Below are 16,982 nucleotides of genomic sequence, written 5' to 3' on the forward strand. Positions count from 1 at the left end.
GAAATTTCATATGTAATGTACAATGCAAAAAAATCATGCATTCCAAATTAGATTGAAGCTTTCCACTCAAACCCATCCTCACTCACCCACCTTGTCTGATTCACCGGCACCAGAAGGGTGTGTAACTCTACAGCTCTGTACATTGTGTCAATAAATATGTGAGTGGGTGGCTGAGGAGCATTTTCACCAGTCGAGACTACAATGAATATCGAGTGATACCACATCAAACAAGGTAGCAGGTCAATCGCACGGTAATTGAGTGATAAAATACCTGTCTTTTCCACTCTCAACAAGGCGTCTCGACCGACGATGAATGGACATGACGGAATCATCGCCGTGTAGAATTTCATTCAAACACCGTGCATAAAGTATTTTGTATTATATTTCGAACATCTGCTACGTGGGTATTTGACAATTGAATATGCAATACCATTTCAGCGCTTCATCTCAATATTTTTCTTATACAGCAACGTGACGACTGGGAATATTTACCCTTGAATCTTGGCGATTTTGTGGAGTGTCTGGAGGTCTGCGAGAAGCATTCGCATTGTCTGCTTCGTCTTTGGGCAATTGTCCACAGGTTCCATTTGTGCAAAGCCCTTGTCAGCCTCCTCCAAAGCTGAGAAGAAAGTAAAACATAGAAAATTATTCTTTAAATTTACCTTAGCTGTTAAACATTTCCTCACCTCATTTTCATAATGAATCTCTAAATGTGAGGAGTAATAATAAATAAAAACTCACCCATTATCTCCTCGTCTATGGTCTGCAGTCGCATCATGGCCAGACTTTGCATCTTCTGAATGTGGTCTAGAAGACGCAGTTGGCACTCTTTCGGGTCAATGGCCGCCTCAGGCTCTGGAATCTTGGGTTGCTGCACATTGTTCACCTTCTGCGGCGACACGCCAGTGCCTCCTTCTGGCTTCACCTTCTTCCCTTCCTCCAGCTTCACACCCTCCACCTGACTGCCGGACTCCGCTGGCGGCGGACTCGATTCCCACTTCTTCGACCACAGATACATCTTCGGATGATCCTTGTTCTCAGCAATGTTGATCTTCAGCTTCAGACTGTGCATGAAGCGCTTCAACTCCAGCAAATTACCCGTGAGCGTGTGACTGGACTTCAATGTGTCAAAGCGATCCGAGAGACTTGGATTTTGCGCGTGATACTGCGTCGTGGATAGTTTTCCATCATACAGCCAATCCTGATCGTGAATATACTTCATAGACTCGCGGCCACGAGCTGGATTGCGACAGATGTAGCAAATGTACTTCTCCGGCACTTGACTCTCCTTCTCAATTCCATTACAGATGCCGTGCTGCCAGCACAGACACAGCTCACACTGGATCATGAGGCCGTCCTCCTCCGAAAAGGAGCACAGACAGTTGATTATCTCCTCCTGGCGCATCCGCACAATCTTTATCAATTCCCCACCCTCGTTGATATACTGCGGACTTTGACTGTGCTCCGTGGTTGTCGTTTGACTATTTGTTGTCTCATGAGCATCATCGAAGGCCCTCCTCAGTGATGGTCGATGCGACAAATTGTCAGCACTGAAAGAGTGTCGAGTCTCCTCAGAATCCCCCATAGCTTCGAGAACCATGCGGTTCTTCAGCATCAATCGCCTCTTCACGTAGTTTCGTCGATATCCCGTTGAAGAGGAAACTCCTCGGAACTTAGTATGGCTCTTCTTGCGCTTCAGGAGTTGGGGTCGACTCACCGCATGAGTCTTGATGTGCATCTCTGGGTCCACAGTGTACTCTACATCCTGGGAATGCTCAGACAGAGGTGACTTCAGCCCTTTGCTGTCCCTCCCTATATCCAACGGGCCCTTGGAATTGAGTGCCTCCTCCAGAAGACTGTACTTCCGACGAGGCTCTTCAGCCAGCATCTCCTTCGACAGCACACTTTCTGGCTCGATCTTCACGATGTCCGCTTGCATATCACTCCCTTGTCTGAAATATCCGCCCTCCAGTTTCACCCTGACCTCACCAACTTTCCCGCCACTCGACCCAGTGTTGGATTTCCTCTGCAGCCTTGGCGGGGAAGTGTCTTGTGTACTCTTCTCCAACTGCTGCACCCTCGGAGACTTTTCTGGGATGATCTCTTCAATGGCCTGACAAACTGTTCTCTGGTACGCGAGGTCAGTCATTGTGGGCGGAGCTGTAAGCTGCCTCGCAATCTCCTCGTGATAGTGCTTGATGTGTATCTTTAAGAGATTCTCCTTCCTAAAGTTTTTGAAGCACCCCTCCTTGGGACATCTGAACAAATTCTCAATTATCTGCACCTTCAGACCATCCACCAAGACAAATCCCTCGCCGATAATTTGCTCCCCCACAACAGCAGCAACTGTTGCATCCACCTTCCCCAAGGATTTCGCCTCCAGAGCGGCCAATTGTTGAGCTTTTGCCATCTCAGCAAATTTCGCCTTGTACTCTTCTGTGTACGTGTATACTTTCATCAACCGAGCGCGCTTCTTGTGGATACCAAAGTCAAACACATTCGGATCATACTGATACTCATTCGTCTCTTCAAGATAGATCTTTAGTTCCTGCTTGTTGCGGAACTTCTTCCCGTTCGGGTGCACGAGTATCACGTCCCACTTCGTCACGCCAGAGAAGCGAGCAACGATGTGCTTCTCCCAGCCTTCAGGGAGTCTCGGATCGTCCACAATCGTTGAACTCTTCTTAGTCTCCGACGCACACTCGATGAATCCCTCTCTGCCCACGGGTCGATCGTCAATCCATTGACAATACCATTCGTTTTCATTTACAGAGCTCGCCTTCTTTCTGTAGTATCGCGACGGAATGCGCATTTTTCCCAGCTTTGGACGTTTCTTCGGACGAGGACGGGCTTTGCCAAATAAATTGTTCACACTGGGACGAATCTTCCACATCTCCTTTGTGGTCACCACCTTCGAAATGCCGTCGTCAAACAGTATTTCGTAAGTGTTGTTCTCCAGAACTTGCGTAACCGTAGCCCTAAACTTGCGAGCATCATTCCAACGAGCGTGAATCTTCTCACCAATTGTGTATGTCACCAGAGGTTTCTGCTTGTCAACCTCACTCTTCACCTGCATTGGTCTCAAGCGACTGCTATCCATTGGAATCCACTCGTCGACAATCCTGCAAATACATAGTATTATAAGCAATCCCAAAAAGTTGAGAATATAACTCACCCAGTGGACTTCTCCGGATCCTTGATCTCCAGATGAACGAGCACTTCTCGGTCGGCATTATCCACCTCCATGACCATTGCCGAATGCCACACGTTATTGAAATCCTGCGCCTCGATGCGCGTCCCCGGCGTGAAGCAAGTCACCGGGTCAAACTTCTTTGTCGGCGACGCGATTTTCTCCTCTTTGGCAATACTCGAGTCTGATGCCTTTCTAAGGATTTTCTTCTGTGGCTGCTTATTCACATTCTCCAAACTGGCTGATCTCTTCACTGCACTGCTCTTCTTCAGCTTAAGCTGCTCAGCGGTGAGAGGAGGCTTAAGACTATCCTCTCCCTTCTCAACAGGAGCCTTCGAAGTCCCTGTCTCTTTAGCGTTTAGCTTCTTCTGATCGCCCTCTGTCGGTAGATCTGGCGTCACGCCCCAGGGAAAGATTGTCGGATAGGTTCCAATTTTCAGGAGGCATTTGGTGCCCTTAAATGTCTGAAAGTCCACTTGACGAAAGTGGCGAGAACACACATTCATGCTCTTCGGGGGCAACAGTGTCGGATCCATTTTGCACATGTTCAGCCACTGAATGCGTGTCTTGGGATTGTGAGGAAACTTGTGAAATGTCACTCCGCGATCCTCCTTCCTCGCCGAGTGCGATGGACAGCCGGAAACCACACATTTTCGGCCTCCCATGACGCTTCCTGGCCAAAAAATAAGCAAATCGATCAGATTCAGCGAGAAATCGACGAGACTCCGGGCCCGCTTGACATTAGCACCTCTAGCGGAGCACTGAGGAATTTTCAGCGGGCCTTTATTTCATCATTTCAGCGGTATTACACTGCTAATCTGGACTGTTTCATACTGCACAGACTGAACTTACCACTTCTGCACCAATATCAGCACTTAATATTGCTATTATGTGCACTATATCTGCTCCTTTTCAATAATTTCCGCGCAATTTCACAATGTTTGCTTCACTTCGTAGTTCAAACATTTTCTACTAGGCGCGCATCACTCGCCGCTTCGCATTGTGAAGTTGCAAACGATTGCATGTCATTTGCACGTGTTTTTTTGTGTATTTGCATTTGCGCCGGTGTATTTTTCCATTTTCCCTGCATTTCCTGACGAGAATCATCAGCAAATTATGAAAGAGACAAGCAAGGAAACGTATGTGGACGAATATTTCCAGAGTTATGAAAATTTAGAGGTAATTCCATGAAAATACAGACTGATTTCTTCAGAGTTCCATGCAAAATATAAACAATATGTGCTCGTAGGTTCATGAATTGATGCTCCTGGATAGATCGAGGACAGGAGCCTACCGTGAGGCCATTCTGCAGAATGAGGAACTATTTAAGGACAAAATCGTGATGGACATCGGATGCGGAACGGGGATTTTGTCTCTGTTTTGCGCCCAAGCTGGAGCGAAGAGAGTGTTTGCCATCGAGGCCAGCAATGTGGCCAGCTTGGCTGAGGAACTCGTGACTGAGAACGACTTTGAAGAGATTGTCGAGGTCTTCCATGGGAAAGTGGAGGACTTTAAGTTACCAGTGGGTGTTGACAGTGTGGACATAATTGTATCGGAATGGATGGGATTCTACCTGGTTCACGAGAGTATGCTGGAATCCTACCTCTTCGCTCGAGACAAGTTCCTGAAGAAGGACGGGCTCATGTTCCCAGACACAGCGTCCATCTACACAGCTCCTTGTCAGCTGCCCCAGATGTTTGAGCTGTGGGAAGAGTTCTCGGGTGTGAAAATGTCAACATTTGGCCAGAAGTTGCGAGCACAGAAATCCTGCAAGCCTGAAATAATTCAGCTGGATCCATCATTTTTGCTCCACTCTGGAGAGCTCTTATCCTGGTTGGATCTCAAGACCGTGACTCGAGAAGATGTAGATGATTTAAGTGAGACATTTCTGATGCTTTCGCAAGAATATGGAAATTTCCAAGGTGTCTGCATTTGGTTTGAATGCACCTTTCCCTCAATCGGCGACAATCTTCCCATAACATTGAGCACGAGTCCCAAAGCTGAGGCGACTCATTGGAAGCAAACCGTCATCGTGCTGCCGGATGCGTCGATTCTCACCGTGGAGCCCAATGAAGCGATGGCCTACGAGCTGTCCATCAAGAGGAATCCATCATCGGCGAGAGGGTGAGAAAATCCACCTGTGCCCATTTGAAGGCAATGTTTAATTGAGGAATTGCTTTGCAGATACACTCTTCAACTGGATCAAATTGATTCCGACGAAGTGGATCATCCCGTTCCCTGTGATTGTATACTGACAAAGTGCATTGTACTGAAGACACACTTGAAGAAGCTGGAGTGTGGCGACATAGAGGCCAGTGATGAGGAGAATGGAGAGTCTGACAATGAAGAAGAATCGGCCAGAGAATAGAAAGGGAAGCGGCCAAAGTACAATAATCACGGTTGTGTATCGCATAGGAGATGGGAGGAAGACACTTTATATATTGCTATTTTATTTCGCGAAACATTGTAAAAATAGGCAAATTGTGGGACAAATTCTCACAAACTCGTCACTCACCGAGGAAAGTCAGCGGCGTTGGTTTTCTGGGCAAAACACGAAAGACACGATAATGCATTAGATGACTTGGTGAGTGACTTCACCTTCGAGAATGCGATGTTGTTCGCAGAAAAATTCCCCATTTCGCAATGCGCCTGAATTTTTATTTGATTAGCATGGAACGTGATCGAAATTGGACAGAATGTCCAAAGGCAGACAATCGTCATCTATTATACAATTGTTGGTTCCTCTGCGTCCCTCCGTTACATAGCAATTCAATTGCGCGCGCGCGCGCGCACTTTTACACGCACGATCAAGACGAGCCAAAACATGCGAAGCAACAAATTAATATTACGCCTTCACCCAATTTTTATAGCACTTCTTGTGTGAACAAAACGCTAACAAATAGCTCATTATTGTCTTCGCGACCTGAGCAATTATCAATCAATCACGAGACGCGATGACCATTTTTACGTGGAAACCTTGCGCGACTGCACACGAGCGTTTTGGCGAAAAAATGTTGTCTTTTTTATCACGTCTTCGCGGCACAAATTATCGTCTCGTCCGTCTGCCAATACTTTCTCCATTGTAAATATTGCACTTGCGGCCGTAGAATTCCATACATATTTCCTCCTTTGGCATCTTGCGCGAAAAAAGCGTCTCCATTAACGTGTGACCAGCGTGAATTGGTCATGATCGTGAATAATGGTCGCGGAGGCTCTTCTTTTTTACCTCAAACGACCAATCTTTCTCTCTTTCTTCTTCTTTATGTCTCCAAACAGCCGAAAATGTTTAATTATAGCGTGTGTGTCGTAAACTAATGAAAAGTCTCGACATTGCATAACATTTCATATCTCCTTCAGGCTCTGGCTTTTTTGGCACCTAAGCTGACTTCATTCATAGAATTGCGATCATGTGAGATGTAAAAGCGCGGAGGGCAAAATGCTCCATTGATGGTCTGAAGCGAAGACGGCGCAGAGTGAAGAAATCAAGAAGAATGCAAGAGTGTATTTATCTTCAAGAGGAAGCCATAATTTATGGGTTTTCTTTGCGTCATTAGCTAACAAAGCGAAGAAGCTTTCTCCCCAGCTGTATTCCGAAGCGACAAGGGAAGAGAAGTCAATATCCGCTCGATGTGTACTTTTTTTCTGTGACCACTCGAGAGACGGTCTATTTAATGCGTTTCGTGGCCAAGGTTAGTATCCAGGTGATAGAGAAATTGTAGTGTTTAAAAATGGGTCAATAGACTTTCTACTGAATATGGAATATTTGGAACGACACAAGATTAGTCTAACTGTTGATGTTTCAAATAAAAGCATTCCTTAAGAATCCACGTCATTTTTACACGGTTATAGAATTTTTTCTTATTCCCAATCTAATACATAATCTATTGCATAGACAAGTGATATGTTTCATAATGGATTTTTAGATCTACGCTATTTTTGGGTTCATGTACTTGACTGAAATATAAATTGTTGTGTTGACGAGCGTCGATTTGCATATTAAAAATTCACAATTTTATATAAAAATGGAAAATGCTTTTCAATAATCAGTTTAATCCGAATTCTTTGCTGCTCTCTGCACAAGAAGTCTTTGATTCCCTATCGTCAGGGGTACAGGAAGCCCTTCCTCAAGTCACACTCCAAAGATATTTGAGGTAAAAAGCGAAGAATTAAAACTCGTTTTGGCTGACAAACAAGTTTCTTCGCTTTACCAAGAGAAGTGAACCATCCCAAGAACTTCCACTCAATTTGACCATTTCAATTAATAATTTCACCGGAAAAGCCACAAAATACCTCAATGTCCCACCCTTTTCCATTTGTTGGTCAGGTTCAAGAGTCTCTCTTTTTCTTTGCCACCTCTCGTCGGACCTGACGAAATTCTCCAATAAATTACAATTAAATGCGATGTGCTTTGTCACCAGGCCAAAAAGTGGCAGGTGATGATGGAAAAAATTCCTTCGCACTTGTTTTGTAACGATGAAGGCAAAACGTGAAAATTTTGTGGAACAGAGAGCCTCTGGGATGGCTGTATCCCCACCAGAAATCACTTCTTGGCCAGCCTCATGTTTTGACTCGCTCTTCACTTATATATTAGGGTGGTGATGATGGAGTTTTTTGTCAGTCGCTGAGTATTTGCCTCTGGGTCAACATTCAATTTCTATAGTGTGTTCTTCTTGTGCCTCTCTCGATCGTCCCTTTGCGTCCCTTTAATCCACTCCAGGTAGGTTTGGAAGAGTTATTGCTTGTTCGTTTTATCGAGAAGTGGAATTTTGTGAGCCAGTGTGGAGAGATTTAACAAATCTCAAGTTCAATGTGAATGAGGAGTTCATGAATCTCCGCACAGTGGGTTATTCACCTAAAATCTCGCGGGAAGATGGAAACACCCACTCGAAGAAGGTGCGCGTTGAATGTAAATTGACCTTATTGAGCATAATTTATTTTCAGGGGAGAGAGAATACCTGATTGTGTAGACAAAATGCAAAAGTTTGTGATTCTGTGTCTTGTGGCCACCTTTGTGGGCGGCACTGTGGCCCAGTTTAAGAACGGACGCATCCTGGAGCCGCCAGTGCCCGACCGATGCGCCCAGAGGATAATCCACGAGAGAGCTCCCGACGGCAAAGGGTGAGAATATTCTCACGCGCAATCTCTGCTGTTCGCGCCAGAAATTCTAATCACACACTCTTAATCAAAAGGTACTACTTCTCCTGGAAGGACCCCAACTTCCAAGGCAAGGAGAAGGACTGGCTCGCCGTGAGGAACTTCTGTCGCCAAATGTGCATGGACTCCGTGTCTCTGGAAACCAGTCCCGAGAACGAGTGGGTTAAGCAGAAGATCGTGGAGGCAAAGGTGAGTCTCGTCAATCTTCACCCAATTTCACCCATTCGAGTCACGTCCAAGTTCACGAAATCAACAAAGTCTCTCCCATCGTAAGCAACACACTGCAAAAGTTTCTTCTTCGCGTAAAATTGTGCAAAGGAAAATACCCACGTCACACTGTACATTGAAGGAGTGTCGTGCAGACATTCAATTTCACTTTCTCCAAATACATTAAGCACACTATCGGCCACTTTTGCACTCACAGCAGTGACCCCCATTTCGCTAGACCGTGCATCACTTGAGACAATACACACAGATCGCGTCGCACACTTCGAGATGACCGGCGAAGATGCGAGAATAAGGAATTTCACACGCATTTTCGCCAAATTACCATCTTTAATCACCCTCCCACATCCGATAAACTTGCGCACCAAGACACAATACAAATTGTACACGCTGATTTGTTCAGATGATCTTAATTGCCATTAGAAAGCGTCTCGTGAGCGCCCTTCCTCCCACTTTACATTGAGATCATCTCTCACAGGAGTGTCTCGAAATAGTGAAAATCTTCACATTTGTACGCAAATGTACCGTGAGAATGAACTATTTCTTGTAGAATTCATTCGCTTTAGTGCATGAAATGCGAAAAGCCACCCGATTCAACTAGATTATGGGAAATCCTGACTTTCCGCAATACTAATTGATCAATTAGAACACTGAAAAAAAATGCAAATATTGAACTAAAATTTTAATTATCGCTTACCGTTCTCTTGCTGTATGTCGATCTACATGTGACAATGGGATGAATGTATAAGAAATTCCATCAACTAACCAAAACCCTCCCTTTCCCTAACATCCCCAGATCAAATACATCTGGACCAGTGGACGCATCTGCGACTTCCCCGGCTGCGAGAGGCCTGATCTGCAGCCCACATCCGTCAACGGATGGTTCTGGACATCTGAACTGCAGAAGCTCGCACCCACGAACGATCGTCAGCAGAACGACTGGTCCGAGGGCGGCGGCATCGGCCTCCCCCAGCCCGACAACCGCGAACTGCAGCAAGGAGGCGCCCGCGAGAACTGCCTGGCTGTGCTCAACAACTTCTACAATGACGGCGTTCACTGGCACGATGTGGCCTGCCACCACGTGAAGCCATGGGTGTGCGAGGAGAACGACGCTCTCCTCAAGTACGTGCGCTACACGAATCCCAACCTGAGAATCTAGAACTCTCCCCTCCACACTCTTTCCCTCGACGCACCAAGTTGTACTCAAAAGGAACATAAGACAAACTCGTTACCAAAATCACTCTTAACATGAGACACGCGATTTATCTTCGTGCAGCGGAGAATTTGAAATTATTTATAAAAACTTGTATGAATTTATATGCAGAGGAAAGTACATAATTGTAACTGCCATTCACGTCAAATTCACCAACTTATTAGCTTTTAATGTAGATTTTATAGTAAGAAATAAAGAGTATTTTTTGTACGTGTAACTCTTCGATTAAATATAATTTATTTAATTTTCTCTCTCTCTCTCTCTAACTCACGTTAACCTCTTGTGTGCATCTTCATTTGGTGTGCATTTTTCTTTTAAGCTAAGAACTCGATTTATTCGATTTGCATATTTATAATTTTCAACAGAATATGCACAGAAACGAAAAATAAATTATTATTGACATCATTCAACAACATGTAGTTAATTTTCCTCCATTCTTTGTTTCAAGAATTCAGAGCATTTTGTGAAAGATTCTACTAAATCTGGAGAATTTCCTGCGTCGCAATGGATGTTATTCAAATGTATAATTTAATATAGTATTTCTTACGTGGAATTATACTCCTGAGGATGTTTATGCTGTTGTAAATTACTTGTGGTAATCTGGTATCTCGAAATTCACGTCCAAGTTCACCTCGCGCGCCAAATGAACAATTTGGGCGAGATGAACAGACAAATTGGCAGCTTCATCCAAATCGTCACGAGGCAAAATTCGCAGTTTCGAATTCTTAATCAGTGCCTTTGCCTCATCCACGTTCGTTCCCTTCAATATCACAACTCGATTAGTTGTCTGGAAGGAAGTGCAAATAAGCTTCCCACTCACCTGTAGCCGACAGATGATGGGAGTCTTGAGATTGAGCTCCGTTGCAGCTGCAATAATACCCTCGGCGATCACATCACACCTCATGATGCCACCAAAGATGTTCACGAGGATGGCGTGAACGTTGGGATCAGCCGTGATGATCTTGAAGGCCTCCTTCACAGCCTGAGCGCTGGCACTGCCGCCCACGTCCAAGAAGTTAGCCGGATCTCCGCCGTACAACTTGATAATGTCCATCGTGGCCATAGCCAAGCCGGCGCCGTTCACGAGACACCCAATTGTTCCGTCCAAAGTGATGTAGTTCAAGTCAAACTTGGCCGCATCCACTTCCTTCGGATCCTCCTGGGTCCAATCGCGCAGTGCAAACAGATCCTTCTGACGAAACTCAGCGTTATCGTCGAAACGCATCTTTGCGTCCAGCGCAAAATCTACATGAAAATCACAATAAAAATTGCGTCAGTCATCGAAAAGATGCGACATTTTGCAGAAAGCACTCAAAAACCACTCTCCTACATAAATATTTGATGGAAATTTATATCCGAATAAATATTTACTTTCTAAAACATATTCATATTCCCACTGACATTGGTGGGCGTCTATACAAAATATATGCATTTTTTATTATTAATTTTTGAATACTTTCTGCACTCGCTGTCATAAATTTTAAGCACATTCAGGACAAATAACAATTAATTATGACCAATGAAGTCCATCATTGCAAAACTCAGTGAAGAGTGCAAATGTGTCTCAGACATTGAGAACCTCAATGGTGCAATCAAATTCAAACACATCTATTTGCTGTGCAGCATTTGCATCTGCTAGGCAAATATTGAATCATTGATCGCGAGAAAGACACTAATGGTTAGTGTGAGAAAGTGAAATTTCTATGGTATTAATGAAGAGAACCCGACACCTCTCAGTCGACTTTCAATTTTGTGCAATTTTGCTATTTCTACCCCCGAGAGACGCCACAACCCATTCAACAAGTAACATATCGTAGAAACTGGGCTTCAATACTCACATTGCGAACCTAAAGTATTCATGGAAATGCACGAATGAAAGAGATGAAGATATTAGATCACGAAAAATTATTCTAGAGAAATCTCTTTCTCCAGATCATTGGACAATGACTCACATGTCTCTCCGGCGTCCTCAGCGAAGGGATTAATCTCAATAAGGAGGGCGTCCTTCTTGAGGAATAAGTCGTACATGTTGAGCAGCACCTGCGAAACATTATCGGCCACTGCCTCCAGTCCAACCTTCTTGATCACCTTCAGAGCCTGATCCTTGGTCAAACCAGCAGTGATGTCAATGGGCTCATAGATGATGGCACTGGGATCTTCAGCTGCCACATCCTCAATGTTCACACCGCCCTGGGAGGACGCAATAAGCACTGGACCCTGAGGAGGAAATCATTTATGATAACGTCGCGAAATTATGCGTGAAATTTGTCGAAGAAACTCACACTGAATGCACGTTCCATCATGACAGCAAAGTAAAATTCCCTCCGAGGGAACTTTCGCTCCGCTACCATAACTGAATTGCAAATCCTTCCAACAGCTCCGGTTTGCTTCGTGATTAGTTTCTCACCAATCATTTTGGAGGAGAGTTTCTGAGCCTCATCGCTCCTGTGAAACAACAGAAACACAGATTGGATTAGACTTTCAATTCGGATCTCTGAATTCAAAGCCAATGACCTCAAAATCCACTCAAATTATCTCTAGAGTAAATAGAAACAAATGAAATCTTTCAGAGATTATCTTAACACAAGTTGTGCACTCACGAGTAAACGACTCTCACGCCGCCCTTCAGGCCACTCTTGAAGTGTCCTTTTCCTCGCCCTCCCGCCAGCACTTGGGCCTTCAGAACGAGATTGTTGGTGTTCAGGTCATTGGCGATCTTAGACGCCTCAGCCGCCGAAGTCGCCACACCGAATTTGGGAGTGGGAATGCCGGCCTCGTTCAGAAGAGTGTAGGAGACATGTTCCTGGACGTTCAAGTTCCTCCTCTGATTGGCAAAGGTCAGGACCTGAAGAGAGAATTATGTTTTCGCATTCAACTCTTTCTGATAAGATTAGGTCAAATAGAACTGCAGGCAATTTCCCGTTCGCGAGCGCAAGGTCAGGAGTCGGGTGAGTCACTGACTGAGGCACTCACTGAACTCGCGGGCAAATTCAATTTCCTCTGATCCCATGACGCTAATCACACTAAATTGAGTGTCAACAAAATATGCTTCATTGATTTGATTATAAATAGTAGTGTTTCATTGCATAACTCGACAAGGGGGGAATTTTGGATGACTTTTTCGCACGGTTACGTCAATTCAAGGGAACGAAAAAACACCATTTTCTCGTAGAAAATCACAAATTCCTGACATTACTGAACTGGTATAGTAAAGATAGGATGGCAGTGTGTCTTTTTCTGCAATTTATAAATATTTTACGTACTCTGGGTCCAGATTTTCGCAGAAAACCTTCAGCGATAGCAGCACCACGACTCAACATCGACGCCATTTTTCACGTACTAAACCTCTGTACTAAAACGTCGTCCCGAATGTCACCACATAACCCCAATGGTGGCGACAGCATTTGTTTACAATTTTGGTTTTATTTCTCTAGAAATGTATTTAATTAGTTGAAAAAGACATAGAAATGATTTTTAGACTCTCCAGACGTTTCTCCACATTGAATTACAATCAACTGAGGGTGTTATTCTTTGGAAGTGATAAATTCTCATTGGCAAGTTTAAGATTGATCACAGAAGAGTAGTAAGTTTTGTCTGAAATCAGATTTTTCTTCGGATCCTCCCAATTCACATGTGTATTCTGTTTGTTTAGCAAGCGAAAATCTTTCGTGCAGAAGCTATGTGTGGTGACTCAGGTGAAATTACAGGCGAATCCCGTGAGGAACTTTGCTGAGAGAGAGAATTTGGAAGTGTTTCCATGGCCAGTGAATGAACAGGAGATTAGCGGGCAATTCGACATCGGAGTGGTGGTATCCTTCGGTCATCTATTAGGTACATCTCTCATCAAGTCCTTTCCACTGTAAGAAATTCTAAATTGTTATAAGAAGCCGAAATATTTCATGCGTGTTTCTTTTCAGAGGAATGATCAATGTTCATGGAAGTTTATTGCCGCGTTGGAGAGGAGCAGCTCCTATTATTCATGCCCTCATGGCAGGTGACACAGAAACTGGAGTTAGTATCATGATGATTAAGCCGAAGCATTTTGATATCGGTGAGATTTTGGCCCAAAGAAGAGTCTCGGTGGAATCAGACGTGCTTATGCCACAACTTCATGCGTGCCTGGCAAACGTTGGAGGATCTTTGCTCTTAGACTGTCTACAAGATCTGGAGACGTCCTTGAACAACGCCAAGCCACAATCCTTAGAAGGTGTCACGTATGCTCCAAAGGTGGATAAGAAGCCAGAAACCGTGCGATGGAGCGATTTAACTTCCACTGATATCTTCAATCTCTACCGAGCATTTTTCTCTTTCAAGCATCTCATGACGAATTGGCAAGGGATACCCATCAAACTACTCTCAGTTTCCGTTCGCGAAATCAAGTCTCCTGACCAGTTGAGTGCACTTAAAGACAAACCATCGGGGTCTTTCATATATCACAAGCAGGAGAAGTGTTTGATTGTGAAGTGTTCTCAGCAAACTTACTTGAACGTCCTCTCGGTGGGAATCGAAGGGAAACGAGCAATGTCAGCGCTAGACTTCTGCAATGGTTTCACCAGGAAACGTTCCAAGAGTCAAGAGACTAATAGTTTCCATTAAAAGATTACAGTTAGTACGAAAAGCATATTTATTCTTCTAAAATCTATCCACAAGCTGAATGATGTGCGCTTCCTCTTGATCGCGCCACTCCTTGTCTCCGGCGTCGCCTAGATTGCCCGCGTACTCTCGCATCACCTGCCTGATGATCTTCATCTCCTGACCCCTCATGTTGAGGATCTTGAGAACGCGTTGCTTCACGGTTTCGTTGGTGGCACAAATCTCCAAGATGATATAATCGACAAGCTGGAGTGTGAAAAGACCACCCGATAGCCGGGTGAGATAGTTTGCATCTGTATCCTCCACTTCGTCCGGGTTTTCCTCGAGCTTCTCGTCAATCGCCTCCACTTTGGCCAAGTATTTCAGGTGGAACTCCATCAGACGCTCCACCTTTTCAAAGTCATTCTCTGTGAATTTGGACAGAAGCCGCTGTCTTTGGCCACTCTTGCAGTTCCTCAGCATGCTGGCGATAATCGAACACACGTGTTCCTCATATTCATCCGTGCCCAGCAGTCTCTTCTTGTTTCTCTTCGGGGTCTTCATAAAGAGCGGGAAGATCGTCCGCAGGCCCAGAATCTCAACGAATTTGTTGCAATTGTCTTTGCCATCGGGACCAGACATGGCGTAATCCAACACTTTCAGACTCCCATTGCGAGAGAGTTTCTTCTCCCGCAGCATCAGGTTCATCAATTGCAAACCTTCGCCTTTCAGGAACTTCTCCCTATTTTCAGCTGCCATCAAAGCCGAGCACATGCTGTTGAACAGATTCTCCATGAATTCCCGCTCCTCCACTGTGGCCGGATCGTGGCGCTTGTACACGGCCAGTTGCTGAAGCAGCACATCGATTCCATCAAGAGTGCCGAGCAGCAGGCGATTCTCCTTGCTCTCTTGAATCAAAATCGAGAGAATTTCGCTGCAATATAGCTTATTGGCATCGAAGGGCAGCTTGGCCTTTAGCCGCTTGAGGATCCACTGCATCAGACCCTGATTTGCCGCCTCCACGCACACTTCCGACTTGATCTCCATGAGGTTCTCAAACACGCCTAGAGTATCATGAACACCCTTAGACTCCTCCTTCTCCGTCTCGTCCATGCGCTCTAGATTTTGCACCAGAAGCGCGCAGACTTGCTGCTTCCTCAGCGCCTCGATCAGCACTTCCGCTCCTTCGATGCTCTCGTGCAAAATGTCCACATCCGTGAGTTCCTGTAGCAAATCGCATACCGTCACGCTGATGTCTGTATTAGAGTGCGCTAGAAGCTCGAGAAGGCTCGGCACAGCGTGCAAGTCCACAAAGAGAGGATACAAGTCCGGAACAGTGGCTATGGCATGCAGTTGCTGCAACACTTCGTGCAACTCAAGTTCCGTCTCCATGAATCTCTCGGGATTCTCCGGAAACTTAATTCTCATTTCCTGATTCCTCAGAACACGCTTCTCGAAGATCAGCACCAATTTCCTTAAGCCCGCCTCATTCAGGATGTCCACATCGGCAGCTTCAGTTTCCACATATCGCATGATGTTCAGTTTCTCTATTTCCGCCTGGCCAGGCTGCCTGAAAGACTCTTCCCGTGCTGCATTCTGATCACGAGTGGGCGTATCGGGAAAATCATAAGACGTCTTTCTCAGCTTCGAAGGGCGTTCCGGCGTTGGAGGCTCCGTCTCGTCCGTATCAGGATCATCATCGCTCTTGCGTTTTGGCGTTTGCTCAGGCTGCAAAATGGAACAGATCACGATATCGATGAGCTTTTGTAAGAAAGAAAGGGACACAAAAATACCTTGTAAGCCAATAATTCACCAATATCCATAACAATATCCGGGAGCTTTGCAGACTCTTTGCGATGCTCTCAACGTCTTACAAATAATACACCGAAGTTTTTTGGCAAAGCTATTTCTATGCTGACTCAAATTACATATGATAAACTCAAGATTCCACCGTATTGAAGATGTAAGTAAAATTTACGGGAAATTGCAATTTTCTGGATTTGACTGCGAAAATGCAAAATGCGAAGACGTCAAAACAAATGTATTTCGTAAAATTTCTGCCAGATGTCAATAGCGCTCCGTGTACTAAAAATTGTGCAAGTTTTTCGAAGGAAAAATCTGTTACATTCACCAATTGGAGGACTCTGTGATGGTGAAAGAAAAGAGTTTGGCAAAAATCTTCATTAAAATTGTGTGTATTCTTATATAATCTATGTATACACAACATTTACATTTAACAAAGCATTTTACATATTTCAGATATTACATTATTTGTTAGGAAATTGTATTAGCATTTCATTTAGTAAAATTTACTATAATTCAAGTCATCTTTATATCATTTATGAAAAGGTATCCATTAGCAATCTTTTAGTTGTTCATGTAAAAATTGGTGTTTCAAATTTTCAGCATTTCATAATCTAAAGAGGTTTTTTCACCTAAGAGTGGTTCTTTAAATGTGGGTGTATGCTTGAGAGATAGAGTAGAAGTATGAAAAATGAAGTATAGAAAAGAGTTTGATCATGCGTTTGTTTGGCGTAAAAGTTAGAAAAAGACAGAATAGTTTGTTTTCAGAATGTTTTATTTATTTTGTAAGTAATTATAGGTAATGGGTCATGTAATTGTGTTGTA

At 44.4% G+C, this 16,982-nt stretch overlaps 6 protein-coding genes across 7 annotated transcripts; 3 read left to right on the forward strand and 3 right to left on the reverse strand.

Annotated features, from left to right (window-relative positions):
- Nucleotides 1-366: 366 nt before the first annotated feature.
- LOC132265582 (uncharacterized) lies at nt 367-4,169 on the reverse strand. The gene is made up of 4 exons (XM_059766306.1): nt 4,043-4,169; nt 3,176-3,863; nt 742-3,122; nt 367-619 (listed from the first exon to the last, which is right to left on the reverse strand). Exons 2-4 carry the CDS (start codon nt 3,853-3,855, stop codon nt 489-491), a joined length of 3,192 nt encoding a protein of 1,063 aa, XP_059622289.1. The 5' UTR covers nt 3,856-3,863; nt 4,043-4,169; the 3' UTR covers nt 367-488.
- A 54-nt stretch (nt 4,170-4,223) lies between these two features.
- On the forward strand, nt 4,224-7,212 carry LOC132265587 (protein arginine N-methyltransferase 6). Of its 2 annotated transcripts, XR_009468590.1 has the most exons (4): nt 4,224-4,369; nt 4,440-5,314; nt 5,375-5,774; nt 6,548-7,212. XR_009468590.1 is itself a non-coding variant. In XM_059766319.1 (3 exons), the coding sequence occupies exons 1-3, from the start codon at nt 4,307-4,309 to the stop codon at nt 5,556-5,558; spliced, it is 1,122 nt and encodes a 373-aa protein (XP_059622302.1). In that variant the 5' UTR covers nt 4,224-4,306; the 3' UTR covers nt 5,559-7,212. The 2 variants fall into 2 exon arrangements, 1 of the variants encoding a protein (XP_059622302.1); XM_059766319.1 differs by having other exon boundaries at nt 5,375-7,212.
- A 950-nt stretch (nt 7,213-8,162) lies between these two features.
- Nucleotides 8,163-9,746, forward strand: LOC132264654 (uncharacterized). Its single transcript, XM_059764927.1, has 3 exons — nt 8,163-8,308; nt 8,380-8,533; nt 9,366-9,746. Exons 1-3 carry the CDS (start codon nt 8,163-8,165, stop codon nt 9,726-9,728), a joined length of 663 nt encoding a protein of 220 aa, XP_059620910.1. The 3' UTR covers nt 9,729-9,746.
- A 615-nt stretch (nt 9,747-10,361) lies between these two features.
- Nucleotides 10,362-13,143, reverse strand: LOC132264636 (succinate--CoA ligase [ADP-forming] subunit beta, mitochondrial). The gene is made up of 6 exons (XM_059764903.1): nt 13,046-13,143; nt 12,383-12,627; nt 12,065-12,227; nt 11,735-11,999; nt 10,603-11,027; nt 10,362-10,542 (listed from the first exon to the last, which is right to left on the reverse strand). The coding sequence occupies exons 1-6, from the start codon at nt 13,109-13,111 to the stop codon at nt 10,369-10,371; spliced, it is 1,338 nt and encodes a 445-aa protein (XP_059620886.1). The 5' UTR covers nt 13,112-13,143; the 3' UTR covers nt 10,362-10,368.
- Nucleotides 13,144-13,155: 12 nt separating this feature from the next.
- Nucleotides 13,156-14,390, forward strand: LOC132264645 (methionyl-tRNA formyltransferase, mitochondrial). The gene is made up of 3 exons (XM_059764915.1): nt 13,156-13,365; nt 13,435-13,641; nt 13,700-14,390. The coding sequence occupies exons 1-3, from the start codon at nt 13,250-13,252 to the stop codon at nt 14,376-14,378; spliced, it is 1,002 nt and encodes a 333-aa protein (XP_059620898.1). The 5' UTR covers nt 13,156-13,249; the 3' UTR covers nt 14,379-14,390.
- A 4-nt stretch (nt 14,391-14,394) lies between these two features.
- LOC132264626 (beta-catenin-like protein 1) lies at nt 14,395-16,380 on the reverse strand. The gene is made up of 2 exons (XM_059764891.1): nt 16,148-16,380; nt 14,395-16,082 (listed from the first exon to the last, which is right to left on the reverse strand). Exons 1-2 carry the CDS (start codon nt 16,175-16,177, stop codon nt 14,415-14,417), a joined length of 1,698 nt encoding a protein of 565 aa, XP_059620874.1. The 5' UTR covers nt 16,178-16,380; the 3' UTR covers nt 14,395-14,414.
- Nucleotides 16,381-16,982: the final 602 nt, after the last annotated feature.

The sequence above is a fragment of the Phlebotomus argentipes genome, unplaced genomic scaffold (assembly GCF_947086385.1).
Source record: "Phlebotomus argentipes unplaced genomic scaffold, Phlebotomus argentipes genome assembly contig_6, whole genome shotgun sequence".
Taxonomy (NCBI): Eukaryota; Metazoa; Arthropoda; class Insecta; order Diptera; family Psychodidae; genus Phlebotomus; species Phlebotomus argentipes.

What these genes read in the sequence shown, in the direction of transcription:
- LOC132265587 (XM_059766319.1), top strand. Translation starts at nt 4,307, where the DNA reads ATGAAAGAGACAAGCAAGGAAACGTATGTGGACGAATATTTCCAGAGT. An exon ending in AGAGTTATGAAAATTTAGAG is followed by an intron (nt 4,370 to 4,439) that starts GTAATTCCATGA and finishes ATGTGCTCGTAG; the next exon opens with GTTCATGAATTGATGCTCCT. An exon ending in AATCCATCATCGGCGAGAGG is followed by an intron (nt 5,315 to 5,374) that starts GTGAGAAAATCC and finishes ATTGCTTTGCAG; the next exon opens with ATACACTCTTCAACTGGATC.
- LOC132264654 (XM_059764927.1), top strand. Translation starts at nt 8,163, where the DNA reads ATGCAAAAGTTTGTGATTCTGTGTCTTGTGGCCACCTTTGTGGGCGGC. An exon ending in AGAGCTCCCGACGGCAAAGG is followed by an intron (nt 8,309 to 8,379) that starts GTGAGAATATTC and finishes CTTAATCAAAAG; the next exon opens with GTACTACTTCTCCTGGAAGG. An exon ending in AGAAGATCGTGGAGGCAAAG is followed by an intron (nt 8,534 to 9,365) that starts GTGAGTCTCGTC and finishes TAACATCCCCAG; the next exon opens with ATCAAATACATCTGGACCAG.
- LOC132265582 (XM_059766306.1), bottom strand. Translation starts at nt 3,855, where the DNA reads ATGGGAGGCCGAAAATGTGTGGTTTCCGGCTGTCCATCGCACTCGGCG. An exon ending in GATCCGGAGAAGTCCACTGG is followed by an intron (nt 3,123 to 3,175) that starts GTGAGTTATATT and finishes ATGTATTTGCAG; the next exon opens with GATTGTCGACGAGTGGATTC. An exon ending in CATAGACGAGGAGATAATGG is followed by an intron (nt 620 to 741) that starts GTGAGTTTTTAT and finishes CTTTCTTCTCAG; the next exon opens with CTTTGGAGGAGGCTGACAAG.
- LOC132264636 (XM_059764903.1), bottom strand. Translation starts at nt 13,111, where the DNA reads ATGGCGTCGATGTTGAGTCGTGGTGCTGCTATCGCTGAAGGTTTTCTG. An exon ending in TGCGAAAATCTGGACCCAGA is followed by an intron (nt 12,628 to 13,045) that starts GTACGTAAAATA and finishes TTCTCTCTTCAG; the next exon opens with GTCCTGACCTTTGCCAATCA. An exon ending in TGAGGACGCCGGAGAGACAT is followed by an intron (nt 11,028 to 11,734) that starts GTGAGTCATTGT and finishes ATTTTCATGTAG; the next exon opens with ATTTTGCGCTGGACGCAAAG.
- LOC132264645 (XM_059764915.1), top strand. Translation starts at nt 13,250, where the DNA reads ATGATTTTTAGACTCTCCAGACGTTTCTCCACATTGAATTACAATCAA. An exon ending in AGATTGATCACAGAAGAGTA is followed by an intron (nt 13,366 to 13,434) that starts GTAAGTTTTGTC and finishes CTGTTTGTTTAG; the next exon opens with CAAGCGAAAATCTTTCGTGC. An exon ending in CTCATCAAGTCCTTTCCACT is followed by an intron (nt 13,642 to 13,699) that starts GTAAGAAATTCT and finishes GTTTCTTTTCAG; the next exon opens with AGGAATGATCAATGTTCATG.
- LOC132264626 (XM_059764891.1), bottom strand. Translation starts at nt 16,177, where the DNA reads ATGGATATTGGTGAATTATTGGCTTACAAG. An exon ending in GTGAATTATTGGCTTACAAG is followed by an intron (nt 16,083 to 16,147) that starts GTATTTTTGTGT and finishes TCCATTTTGCAG; the next exon opens with CCTGAGCAAACGCCAAAACG.